This window comes from Enoplosus armatus, chromosome 10 (assembly GCF_043641665.1).
Source record: "Enoplosus armatus isolate fEnoArm2 chromosome 10, fEnoArm2.hap1, whole genome shotgun sequence".
Taxonomy (NCBI): domain Eukaryota; kingdom Metazoa; phylum Chordata; class Actinopteri; order Centrarchiformes; family Enoplosidae; genus Enoplosus; species Enoplosus armatus.
Window position 1 is genome coordinate 4,068,148 of NC_092189.1, and position 13,731 is coordinate 4,081,878.

The following is a 13,731-nucleotide window of genomic DNA, read 5'->3' on the forward strand; positions in this document are numbered from 1 at the left end:
ACTGGCTCGACGTTACGTGTGGGCAAAGTGTAGTATTTCCTGAAAATACAAACTGTTATTATTTTTCTCTCCCCTTCTCTGAGCCAACATCGTTTCTCCCTCCCAGAAGCCTTCACTCTGTAACAACATGGCGGCGCCCGGTTGGCACGTAGGGCATTCTATCCAGAGAAATAGCCGTTTTTTGCTAAATAACTTCGAGCAGTTATGGGTTCACAGGTAAGCAAGTTTTACAGCTGTGTTTTAAATGAGAGTATTATTCGGTGGGCTTTATTGTCATTTAATTTAGGTCATTACACGAGTCTTTATATCCTGCAGCTAGCATCACTTGACAGGAGGTCATGTCTTCATGAAGGTAACTTACATCACTGCAGCAAATGTTGGCAATCTGTTTGATGTTTAAGCAGATGTAAGTAAGGTTTATCGGTTTGTCTTTAACAGTTAAAAACGTGGGGTTTTTAAAACGGGACAAATGTTGTCTGTCAGTCATCCTCACTGCATTCAGCCTACGTACATTCTGCTTTCCGACTGATATTGACCTCATATCATTAACTGTTGCAACTAGAAGGTCTGTCATGATGTTATCCTGCCCACGTCCTCCTTTAACAGGCGTAATCTACTTCGATAATAGATGCTGTATGTGCAATAAGGGGGATCTATTAATACAGAGCCTACCAGTAACTGAAGTCAGTCTATTCCAAAATGTACCTCTTCTTAGTTAATCAGTTTCTTTTTTTCCAGGAGTTTTGGTTGGACTCCAGCTCTGCGACAACAAGCTGCAGAAGCCAACAAAGGTAATTTGGAGTGAGTCATAACTGAAACACTCTTGTGTCAGTGTGAGAAAATGCTAACTACTTCAAAATATAAGATTAGCCCAAGTGTAGTCATCCTTGTGTTGAGGGCTGATTAATAAATGCATTCAAAGGTAGGAAGCGTAATCCTCCAGGAAACCTGTATCAGGGTTACTGCTTGTGGTTACAGGTTCACTGAAAGGATGCAGTTGGAGATCGTAGTCCCACAATGATTTGATGGTACCACTACTGTCATCTGTATAATTGAACATACGGAGGATATAGGTTATTTCTCTGTGCCATAGGCTTACATTGTTGTCCAAAAACACATCAGTGAGCCACACTGTTGCACAGATCAACATAGACACTGCAGTTACAGTGACTACAGTGACTACAGTTGATCCACCAGATAAAGGCCCCCCCCCCCCCCCCCCCCCCAGAGTAGAGAATTGAGAGATGGACAAACCAAACACATTGTTGGTTTTCATCTTCTCATGGGATTTGTTGACAATTAAAAAAAAAAAAAAAAACCTGGACTGATCCTTCAAATATTTTAAATTTTTCGGAGCATTTATTGGAAAATGTCTAGAAATTAGACATTAAAATCAAACCCTTTTTTTTCGATGTGGTTGCAGAATCTACAGAGACTATTGTCATCCCCAGGAAGAAAACATGGTATGTGTCCATATCACTATCTATGAAGTCTTGACGTTTTGTACAGTGCAGGCTACTCTGTGTACCTTATTGTGTCGCTCAGAGAAACCTCACTGAAATAGAGCTTATTTAAAGTATTTCAGTTTGCATGAACAAGACTGTGAACTGATGTCACCCTGTATTGAACAGGAGCAAGGAGGCAGTGCTGGAGGCTCTGGCTTCGACTGTCAGCAGGGTAAGCTGTCTCTCTGATGCTGATGTGGATCTTTCAGTGTGGATTGTTTACTTGTTTATCTGTCCGTCCGTCTGTGTGTTACCCCTTTTTTCCTTCTCTCCCTCCAGGATACTACAGCATATCCCTACGAGTTCCAGGATGATCCTTACCTCTCTCCCAGGACCTCCACTGAGTTTGTACGTCAAAAACACGCTAAACTTTACACAGACATTACGTTACTCAGCTGACTTATTTGTGTTTTCCATTTTTAATTTGAAATCAGTAATCTGTCCGCAGTTTATGTATTTGCTTTTGGTTAAAATGTTCACCACTAACAGTTCAGATCACTGTTGCACACATAATCACAATAAAGCATGCACTCTGCTGTAGTTGCTGTAGTATATACGGGTGCCACACTGTTTCACTGTGACATATTTTCCAACTGATGCATCGTCTCTTTCTCTCTCTCTCTCTCTGCAGAAGCTGTACTCGCTCTCTCAGGAGTCAGGCAGAACTGCAGCCAAATACTTTGTCAACAGCAATCCCAAGTTCTTCACCAAAGACTTTGCTGAACCACATATACCAGTAAGAAACACACACACGCATATATATACTGAGTGAATACGCAGAGGGGACTGGAGAGTATATAGTCACAGGTGTGTGTGTGTGTGAGATGGAAACGTATCTTGTTTGGTTCCACTTTAAAAGTAAAAATATCCTGTGATGTTTTGGGTCTTGGACAACAATATTGGTTGATTCTCATTGCACCGGTTGATTGATTGTCTTGTTGTGTGTGTGTGTGTGCGCACACATGTGTAGTGTCTGATGCCAGAGACTGTGTCGCTGCGTCTTGAGGAGGTGAGCGAGGAGGCACTGAAGGAACGGATCAACTTGAGGAAAGTTACAGCTGCTGTTGACATGTATGATCAGCTACTGCAAGCTGGTGAGAACACACACTCACACACTCACACGTATCCTCTGATTTAGGAATGCTGCTTTAATCCTTCTACATCAACTGTGTCTCATCAAATTCAATCCCACCAGGCACAGCGGTCTCGATGGAAACAACCCACGAGCTGTTGGATCTGATCTGTCTCTATTCTGACAGAGACCCTGTCCAGGAGGGAGGACCACAGACGGAGGACGCGGTGAGTCATACCCGATCAAAACCTCAGGGCGATGGTCAGAGACAAGAAAAGATTGACACAATTAGGGCTGCAGCGGTTATTGTTATTACTATTATAATTTCCATATCTTTTTGTCTGTAAAATGCCCGTCAGAGTTTCCCAAGATGACATCTTCAAATGTCTTGTTTTGTCCAATCCACAGTCCAAACCCCCAAAATATTCAGCTGGAGACTGCAGACATCATATTGATACTAAATGTATGTTTGCTTTTGTGTTTTTAGGAGTCGGGAGAGGAGGCGAAGAGAAGGAAAGGGAGGTTCCGTCGGGCATCGGACTTCCTGAAGTCCACCTGGAGAGAAAACAACAACGCAGAGAGAATCTTTAACCTGCTGTCGGAGAGAGACACACAGTGTTACTCTGCTCTGATCAGAGGCATGGTGAAGGTACGGACGTTCAGTACTGGAAGGGCTTCTTCATGTCCGTCAGCAGACCCACCGGCTGGTTATTGTGTTGTCTAGGGATTGTAGTTGGCAGTGAAATGGTCATTTTATTTTGCATCTGGATTAAGTGCTTATGTTTGTCTCTCCACAGCATGGAGCCTATGCAAAGGCCTTCAGCATGTACACAGACATGCTGAACAACAGACAGACTGGTAGGTGGCAAGACGCAATAGAAGAAGACAAAATAGCTCATTAGCACCATTTAAAAGGCAATATTTGGAGTAGAAATTGTAGGTTGAAGTGATGTACAGTCATTTGAATCAACTCTAAAATGATTGTTTTTAAGATTATTTTAATTTCAGTGACTAAAAATATATTTATTTTATTTCAAGAAGTGGTTAAAGATTTGTAAAAAGTGATATTTTGTGAATGGCGTCGTCCCACATCTTACTACATTCAAGTATGCTCAACTGAAAACGCAGTATGTTGGTTTTGACCTTGTGCATGGCGGTCAGTCACGGTGTTATTCCTGATAGTACCATTAGGTGGTGCCAGAGAATTACATTTTCAATTCCCAGACAAAGTGGCTTTAAATATGAGCCCCTCAGCCCTGCAGATAACACCTCTATCTAAACTCTAACTGGCTTGTTAGTCTCCTTTCTTGTCCTGGAAGCAGACGACTAAATAACCCAACCTTCTGTTTCCAGCTGACGTCCACATCTTCAACGCTCTGATCACAGCTGCTCCAGACGTCAGAGATAAATACAACGAGAGATGGGACCTCGTCACTGTGAGAATCTTTTTCACTGTTTCACTCAGCATTACAGAGCTTTTGTACAGATCTGACGAACAAACATCGCCAGGTTTCCTTTCCAGATGACCTTTTCATCTCATTCAATATTACATTGCATATGCTTTACATGCATTCTAACATCAGTTAGCGACATTTTTATAGATGAATACGTTTTTGCTTATGGAGCCCCAAAATGTTCAATATTAAATAAATGAACAAGATATGATGAAATGAAGCGTGAAATCATTTCAGAAATCATTAAAACCTCAACATTTGAAATGTTATTTCATCATTCTTACTCTATTTTCTGTTAGATTAAAGCGATTAAAATGCTGGCGTGAAAAGTTGATTTATAATTTCTTAAATGATTTCACAAATGACAAATGGTTCATATTCGCATTGCACACAATTTTGTTCATGTGATTATTTCAGAATTATTATGTCTTTAATATTTTGGGGCAAAAAAAAAATATGGAAAAAGAAATATAAATGCTTCTGAAGAGACGTAATGAAAAATGTTTGACATTTTTTACTGTGTGAAATGTGTGTGAATTTGCAGCTCTTTTAGCCACGCGGGGCGGTAAAACCCCCTAATGTGGCACAAGGCTGCACTGTCCTTGATTGACGGTCGTGTGTCTCGGTCCGTCTGCAGGAGCTGTTGAACCAGATGAGTCAGCAGAAAGTTCAGCCCAACCAGCTGACCTTCAACAGTGTCCTCAAAGCTCTGAGACGCTGCGGCTCTTTGGCCAAAACACAAGCTCTCCACACTCTGAATGAGATGAAGGCTCTGGGAATAGGTGACCACACACGCACACAGACACACACACACACACACACACACACACACACACACACACACACACACAGACACACACACACTCAGAGAGGTACAGTCGTAAGATGATGATGATGATCTGTTGTAAAAAAAACTTTGTGTGTGTGTGTTCAGCCCCCAGCCTGGCCTCCTTTGATCACATCCTGGCCATCTTTTTCAAAGCAGGTAAACAGAGTTCGGTGTTGAAAATCGCCGGCTGTCCGAATGCCAAGTCGTTTTAAGTGTCTTTGTTTCCTCTCCAGCCTCCTCGGGCCAGGGCAACACTGACATTTTACAGGAAGTGATGTCAGAGCTGGCAGGAACCAGCTTCACCTGCCAGGACCCTGATGATGGTATGTTGTGGTGGATGTGTGTAAAGAGTTGATAGTATCAACTTGGGAAATATATCTTCCCTTTTTTTTGGGTTCAAATGGATATAAAACACAAGAACAATTCTGATCATTGGAATGCTGATTTTGTATTTTCTCTCTTTTTCTATCCAGTTCTGTTCTTCTCCAGCGCTATGAGAATAGTAAGTCTTTTTGATTGTAACTTGTTTTGTATTAATATTTTTTTCTGCAGAGAGAACAATGACATAATCTTATATTAAAAGTTTCTTAATTGAGGCCTTGTTTTTTTTTTTCTCAAGCACTTCTAGATTTATACTTAACATTACTTAACTTCAGTTCAGTCAATCCTGACATCCTTTTTTAATTCCTCATATTATTTAGCTAATTGTGATCAGATACAGGCTGATTTTGACTGCTTTGTTTATTTCAGATGATGGATTCGTTTTAATTGTAATCCCCACTAGCATTTTAAGTTTTTGTTTTTTTTACAAAGTCTTAAATGTGTCCACCTAACCTGTTTATGTCTTAACAGTGTCTGGATAGTAAAGACCTGGAGCTGGGCTATAAGGTCCAGAGTCTAGTAGAAGTGGGAGAGAACTGGAGGCTTCTGGGAGACTCCTACCAACAGAGTATTTACTAGTAAGTAAAAACCTTCCAGCCGCCTAAAACACATCCCCTGTACCTGCTACATATTTATGAGCTTCAACATGGCCTGAAAGCGGAAATCTAGTGATTAGATTATGCAGATGAGTTTCCACATTGTTGCCGTGTGTAACTGGACCTCCCCTCTCTCCTCTCCAGCGGTCGCTTCTTCAGCCTGCTGTGTATGATGGAGCACATCGACGTGATACTGAAGTGGTACAGACTGCTCATTCCCTCGGTCAGTACATCTCTCTTCCTGCTCAGTAGTGCTACTGCAGACCGTATCTTGTACTACATGAAGAATACCCTTTAAGATACGAGAAGCTGCAGCTGGTACTTCACAAGACATCCATAACTGAGATTAATCTGAGAGAGTTTTGTGCACAGTCACCGCTCTTGGATGTTGTCTTGGTTAATCAAATGGAAATGAACAGTACATTTGATTACGCTCTCTGTCTGTAGTTGTACTACCCGAACCCTCAGGGACTGAGGGACCTGCTGCAGGCTCTGGACACAGACAGTCGCTTGGACTTGCTGCCCGCTATATGGAAAGGTGAGTTATGGTTAAAGGATCTCAGTGCAGTGGTTGAAATCAACGACATTGGCCGTGTTTATGTTGTTAGAAACCCGGCCACCTTTACATTTCTCTCCAAAGACATGAACAGTATCTGAGTCTGTTTTCTGTTATCCAGATATCCGCTCTCTGGGTCATGATAACAAGGCTGATCTGGTGGAGGAGCTGCTCACCCTGATGGCCAGAGACAGACACAGTCCTGAGGTCAGTGAGGCTGCGATAGCAAAGCATAGAAGGCCCTTCTGTCAACCTGGCTGGGTCCATGAATATACTTCTGCCTGTGTGTGTGTGTGTGTGTGCGCGCGCAGGTTCAGGAGGCCTTTGCAGCGTGCGCTCTGGATGTAAAGGGTGTGTTTGATGGAGACAGAGGGAGGCCCAGTCTGGAGTGGAGCACCTCCTCCCTCTCACACATCGCCTCCCTGCTGCTGCGAGCCAACAAGACCCAACAGGCCTGGTAAGAGAGACAGTTGTCTTGTCTGTCTGTCTGTCTGTCTGTCTACTTAGAGGAGAGCTTTTACTGGAGCCTGACTGCCAAATGATGTTAAAGTGAAATCCATCTGGCTTCACCTCCTCTCTATTCTTCCCTGCAGGGAGATGCTGCAGCTCTTCAAATCCAAGAACAGAGTTCCTCCGTAAGTCTCTGCCCTGGAAACTGCAAACATAAAGAAGGGAACAACCGTTTTGGCAGCGAAAAGACTTTATATTTACCACGTTGAATGTCTTCAAGTCACCACAGCGCTCCGATTTATGACATGTTTATCATTTATCATACAAACAGGAAACACTAGTGCTGCTAGTGTCACTTAAAAAAAAGGTGCCATCTGAGGAAATGTGTTACATCCTCTAACTGGCAATAACAAGCAGTAAAACTGGAATAGTGTTTGTTGGCTCCAGCATCTCAAACTTGTCATGACAGGAGGTTTCAACACAAACAGTAAACATGTCACTCGAACAGGGTAAAGATGTAATTAGTCATATTCACACAAATGGTTGAGTGACTCTCCATTGAGGTGTGTGTGTGTGTCCCTGTTGTGTTGTTCTCCAGCGAGGAGCTGTTCGAGGACTTCCTGTCAGTGTGTCGCAGCGAGGGCTCCCCCCAGAGAGCAGTGGAGCTGGTCCAGCTGTCTGCAGCCTTCTGTCTGTCTGCAACACCGAGGCTGGCAAAGCGAACGTTGGCTGAGTTTGACCTGAGAGAGGAACAAAGGTGAGGAGGAGGAGGCAAAGGCTAAGTTGTTCCTTTTTATTTAATTTTTTTAATATGTCTTTTCATTTGTAGCACCCTTGGGCTGATCACTGGCATTATGCAAACACCAGGGGCTTGTTTCACAAAGACAGACTTGGATCTAACGGAGAGTCAGACTTCAGATAGATAGCGCTCTCTAAAAACTCTTTTCCATTTCATTATTTGCTTCACAACATCTCAGCAAAACAAATTAGCAAATGAGGAGACCTTATTTTTGCTTGCTTTTTTGTCATTTGGTGCCACTGGTCAGCACTTGTCCCTGGTTGTTACCATGGAGACATGGCTCTTACTTCTGAGCCAGCCTGGGGGTAGGGTGGCTATCTTTTTAGGCTTTAAAATAAATTCAATTCAATTGTATTACATTGCGCCAAATCCCAACAGAAGTTATCTCAGGGCACATTTTATATAGAGATATGGAAACTACAGAGGTAGATGTAATCATGTGTGTTTTCTGAAAACTTGTGTTTTTCTGTCCCATCCAGAGCCATATTATCTGAACTGGAGTCTGCAGAAGAGCCCACTGACTGATGCAGCAATCTGACAAATCCATACAGAGTGTACTTGTTTCGTTGTCTGTGTAATAAAAATGTATGTGTCACGTAAATAAAATCTAAACACTGTCTATTCCTCCTTGTTCAGGGAGTTCTCCAGTAGCTCTCTTTACAGAACTAAACCACCATGTGTCACATTTTTCACTTTCTGTCCAGCTTTTCGTGCATGATATGATTCTTTTCAGCTCAGCTGTGGCGGAGTGTTTATTGCTATGATAAAGCAGAATAACATCAGGAGAGAAGAGCATCTTCAGCCCATAAAAACCTGATTCTGATAACTCAAATGGGAAATTCTCTATCATGACCACAGATGAGGGGGGGGGGGGCACTTCCTCAAAATGCAGCATGCACATGTAAGTGGTCTGGAATGCTGATTTGGACATTTCAGCGTCCCATTTTTATCCTTGCCGATGAGACGAACAGATAGTTGTGTGTCTGCAGATGCAGGTATGCGCTGCGTGTGTTTTTTGCAGACGGGATTTTATGGTCGGCGTGTCAAGACAAGAGTCTCGGGTGCCTGTGGTGTGAGGAAAGTTTCTAATTAAATACATAACCTATAGTAATTGTGTTTATTGTATTGATTTAATGCCATTATCAACAGCAATCACACTTAGTATCAATACATATAGAGGAAACATTAGTATCATGTCTGTACCTGTGTGTACAGTGTGTGTGTGTGTGTGTGTGTGTGTGTGTGTGCATGGGAGATGATGAGAACAAGCATGGGTGGGTGTGTGTGTGTGTGTGTGTGTGTGCAAGCCTGCACAGGTGTGTGCCTCCATCAAAATGTTTTTTTTCCTTCGACCAATCATAAGCCGAGCTGCCAGCACGACCAAATAAGGATAAGTGGGCTAAAGAGAGTGGAGGAGGAGGGGTGGGCACTTTAAGATGGGTGTGGTCTGCGGACAGAGTGTATTGTTCTCCAGAGGACCTGCCTAAAGTCACACACACACACACACACACACACACTCGCGCACACACAAATGTGCTCCCTGATAAACACATCGGTGTCACCTTTCAGTCTTAACATGCAACGTTGCAGACTGCCACTGTTTTCTTTTCTATTGTGACTTGCCCAAGACCACACACACATACACACCTTCCCTCATGCATTTATAAACTGTCGTACATGCTCACACACACACACACACACACACCAGTTTGCAAAGACAGCGTAAAGGTAGTTTTTTTCCTCCCTCTCTTAGGAGGAAATGTTGTTCTTCTATTCACAAAACTTGCAGTTGTCTCATACATTGTGTGATGATATACAGTTGTGGAGCGCTGCAGGTGTAGTTAAGGGTTGGAGACGCCCTGAGTGGACAGCCTGAAAGACCTGGAATAATGGGAGAAGTGTAAAGTTACCAACAACAATGGGGAGTTTGATTGGCCTGGATGAAAGGCGGACACTTTCACAAAAAATAGCTTGTGTTCCGCTAGCTTGCAAAAACACTGGAAGTGGCCCGGTCACAAGCATTCCTTTTCTCCTACTCCTTTATGCAAGCACGAATGTACTGTACTGGAGTGGAGGTCAGAGGTCAAACCTGTTCACAAACACAGGATGTGATGGAACATCCTCTAATGCATTCAATGCCTCTCCCACGTGTTGCTTTTTAACATTTCTTACTTGATGAGAGGCTCAAATAAACTCTGCTTTGCTGGACTTTCAGAGCAAGAAAGTGTTTGTCCTCTTCCCTTAGAAGTGACTTCCTGCAAGGAGAAGAAGAGGAAGAGAGGGAGGACGTGGGGAAGAAGATAAACAAGTGCTAGCGGTGGGAGGAAGGAGCAGAAAGAAGAGCAGAGGGGCATTAATGAAACTCTAGCAGGGTAACTGGACGTAATATGAACTTCGGTTGTTTCACAATCTACCATTTTTCATTCATGAGATTTCATGGTGATTGACAGCTGGTAATTGGCAGGCAGCTCTGCCAATCCCACACACTGGAAAGAGCAAAAAGATGAGAATTCCCCAGACCTCAGGTCATACTGGCTTTCTGTCTGGCCTCACAACAGTATTTCGTCTCTAACTGGAGCTTTCAGTCTCAGTCACCACTTAAGTCCCACTGTTATCAACCTTTAATACCACAGTCCTTCTACACCTAAATAAAAACGTATGACTTGCTAAAGGATACTTTGGCATATGCGTGAGGGACTGCACCCCAGAGCTCCGATGAGAGTAGATGCGATGACTTCACTAACCACCAGGCCATCTTACTGTCACCTCAAAGACGTATTTCCAAATATACGCTCATCGGGAAAGCCTGAGATGAGACATGATGTAGGAACTTGCCCTGGATAAGCTTACTGAATCACTCGCCCCGGGGGCTGAAGCAGAGAGGAAGGAGCGTCCCATTTTCCAGAAGTGAGATGGATAAAGCTGGAGTCAGCACAGCGGCTAAACGGCAAACCAACCACAGCGTTTGAGTAGCTTTCGCTCAAAACTACAGTGCCCCAGTTGTGTTAGGAAATTGACGTGTACATCTGTAACTCGCTTTTTTTTTTAAAGATTTACGTCTCCAGTAGAAACCAATGGGCTTGGGGGCTGAGTGCCACTGACAAGGCGTTGTTGGTTTTGGTGTCATGTGATTTGTGATGTGATATTTCTTTTTTTTAATTCGAACCAGAAAGCTTGTTGGTCTGGTCTCTCAGTCAAATCGCTTGAGCTTTTTCACAGCATAGGTGTCATTAATAACATGAATCGTGGCTGCATTCCATTTAGGTGTGGACCCTGTTGTTGGGCACGCTGGCACATTGTTTAAGGGGCACCTAAAATGATTCTAGGGATGAACTAAACCTGTGCCTGTCCTGCCAGGGCAAAGGAAACATCTCACTGTTGTGCACTCACTGATCTGGAGAAGGTTTTCTTTCTTTAACCTCTCGTCTTCATGTTGCCACTTCATTATACGATATCTGCACATGCTATTGAGTTGTGTTTTATTTGACATTGATTAGATGTGGACTAAATGGTCATCTTGGATCAGACCACAGAGTGTGATAAGTCACACACCACAAACAAACATGCGTACTTGTGCAGTTCTATCCACACAGTGTCTTTCTGTGTGTGTGTGTGTCTGTTTGGTTTATGAGTCACAGAAGCATGTGTTTAAAGCATTATTCACCGCATCCTGCCCAAACTGCACAATGGTCAGTCTCTCAGTCTGTCTGTTTGTCTGTGGCTCTTTCTGTCTCTCCATGTGTTTCTCACACACATCGCTGAGGGGCAGAGGAGCAGCCAACAATAGTGAATCGGCCCGACAGTTTGTTTGGCTTGTTGACATACTATCAGCGTTATCACATGAGCCAGTTGTCAGCTTCCAGGCCTGGTTCAGCACCAGCGGAACAAAATCCAAGGCCCTCGTTGCCGTATTCACATGGGAACACAGCTCATCTACTGTGGTCTTTGTTCCAGTTCAACATCTGACTACATTCCATGAGTCATTGAATTATATGTGCGGGTTATTTTTATTGAAGCAATTTGATGTCAATTATCACCTTATTACAGTAATATTACAAGACACATGTGGTGATTCCTCTTCACTTTCTAGAAAGGATTTTACAAAGAGATTATAGCATCAGGGTGACGAGAAGAACTGATATTGGTCTCATTCCTGGGCTCACTCCTGTTTTTTACTCATATTTGTATCCAAGACACGCATTTGTCCCATCTGCATCTCTGTTAATGTGATAGCTTCCTCCATTTTGGACTGTCCGGTTCTTTGTTCCCGAGATTATAGAAATGCAACTAACATATCAAGAACTGAAAAGAACAGTCAATTTATAGATCAGCTGACTGACGGAAAATGAATAAATAAATGAATGATTTAATCATTTCATTGCAAAATGCCAAATATTTGCTAGTTTTTGGTTCTACAATGTGAGGACTTCCTGCTTTTAGCTGTTTCATATATCTATAATTACATTTGACTTTGGCCTTGAGACTGTCAGCAGGACAAAACAAGACATCTGAAGAACATGTGATTTGTCATCTATTCATTTGTTTATCTGACATTTCAAAGATTCAGTGATTAATCGATCAATCAAAAAAATGAAATGGGCGGTAGTTGCAGTCCTTAACAACACTGTTGTAGCTGAGCAATGGCAACTGCAAAATATTCTAACGCTGAATGCGGCCTTTTCTTGGATGATAATGTTAAGGGACGTTAATATGTAAATGAGCACTGCAGTGAGCACTAGCGTGTTCTTTTTTTTTTTTGCATGTCTTGTCTTTATTGGACAGTTAATAGTGAGGACAAAGACAAAGAAATAAGGGGAGAGAGAGGGAAATGACACGAGGACGTTGTGATGATGTGGTATGCACCCTAAACATTCAGCTACAGGGTGCTCCACACTTCTGTCCTCTTTTATTCTGTTTCTGTTTCTTGACTATAAACAGTAGTGGAAAAGATTTCTGGTCCACCATTTGTCTGTCAACACGCTCAACTCGATGCCATTCAATGACATCATTGTCTAGTCCTCTTTTTAATAGTTAAAGGACAATCCGCAGCTCGGCTGGAGAAGGATTTTCATTTGTTTAAAGGAAAAGTTTATATACCCAGGCCAAGGTTAACAGAGCACACTCACATCTGCAATCAAGCTCAACCAAATCCAAGTACAGTGTTTTACTGTTTAAATGAAGGTCTCTGATGGAGCAGTTCAGGGTCAGAATGCTGGAAAAAACGCACACACTTAAACCTGAAACCTACCTGGATAAATAATAAAAGTCTGGCGCTTAAATAGTCATCAAAACTGGGGGGACTGACATTTTTTAGACATGAAAAGCTACATTTCAGTGCCAAGCTATGTAAGACATAACTTCTGTGACTAGCAGAAGTGGAAGCTGTTGCCTCACCTTTTTTGGGCCCACATTTCTTCATCACAGGAGTATCTTATCTAAATTATGACATTTAAGTCTGTGAACACATCCTTCAAGTAAATATTTTATTATTGTGGCCTTTACTGTGTGATAACAATTACCTTTAATTTACTGCTAATGTTACAATGTCAGCAATGAAGCGGCGTGAAAAGGTAAAACAATCAGACTGCAGTGGGCAAGTTTGTGCAGGACGCTAACTTTACACGTCGGACCCAAAACCCACCACTCCTGGGTTTCTGCCACTGAGGAGGAATTCACTTTGACAAGATTCAGCACATCACGCCAGAGTCAGACAGAGGGATATGACAGGAGAGGGAGAAGAAAAGGGGGAGGGATGGGAAGGTAAGGTATGAGAATTGTAGGAGGGAGGAATTCCTGCATGTAGAGGCTGGTAGCAGCAGCAGAGCTCTGACAGTTCACACACAAAGCCACACTCACTGATAAAGCATGTTTGCAGAATGAACAATCAGTAATCTGCTGCAGATGACTATTTGAACACAGTCTACATAACCTTGCCTGATGGCGATGCATTTTTTAATCTTAGCTTGACGGGACGTGTTCAATTGCTTACTGTAAAGAAGGGTTTTTGTGCAAAATGCACAGGTAATACGTTGTTGTCATCTAAATTGGTCATACAGAGAAGCTACAGTGGTATGTATGACCACACAGTA

At 42.7% G+C, this 13,731-nt stretch overlaps 1 protein-coding gene across 1 annotated transcript; it reads left to right on the forward strand.

Annotated features, from left to right (window-relative positions):
- The first annotated feature begins 127 nt into the window (after positions 1-127).
- ptcd3 (pentatricopeptide repeat domain 3) lies at positions 128-8,252 on the forward strand. The gene is made up of 23 exons (XM_070913319.1): positions 128-216; positions 739-791; positions 1,424-1,463; positions 1,632-1,677; positions 1,785-1,853; positions 2,137-2,241; positions 2,476-2,599; positions 2,701-2,804; positions 3,065-3,226; positions 3,375-3,435; positions 3,931-4,013; positions 4,669-4,813; positions 4,966-5,016; positions 5,094-5,183; positions 5,334-5,362; positions 5,713-5,819; positions 5,982-6,060; positions 6,285-6,375; positions 6,515-6,600; positions 6,705-6,850; positions 6,987-7,028; positions 7,442-7,600; positions 8,122-8,252. The coding sequence occupies exons 1-23, from the start codon at positions 128-130 to the stop codon at positions 8,165-8,167; spliced, it is 2,007 nt and encodes a 668-aa protein (XP_070769420.1). The 3' UTR covers positions 8,168-8,252.
- The last annotated feature ends 5,479 nt before the right edge of the window (positions 8,253-13,731 follow it).

Excerpts from the sequence above, each read along its gene's own strand:
- ptcd3 (XM_070913319.1), top strand. The coding sequence starts at position 128 with ATGGCGGCGCCCGGTTGGCACGTAGGGCATTCTATCCAGAGAAATAGC. Across the intron at positions 3,227-3,374 it reads TGATCAGAGGCATGGTGAAG|CATGGAGCCTATGCAAAGGC; the intron begins GTACGGACGTTC and ends GTCTCTCCACAG. Across the intron at positions 6,376-6,514 it reads GCTGCCCGCTATATGGAAAG|ATATCCGCTCTCTGGGTCAT; the intron begins GTGAGTTATGGT and ends TCTGTTATCCAG.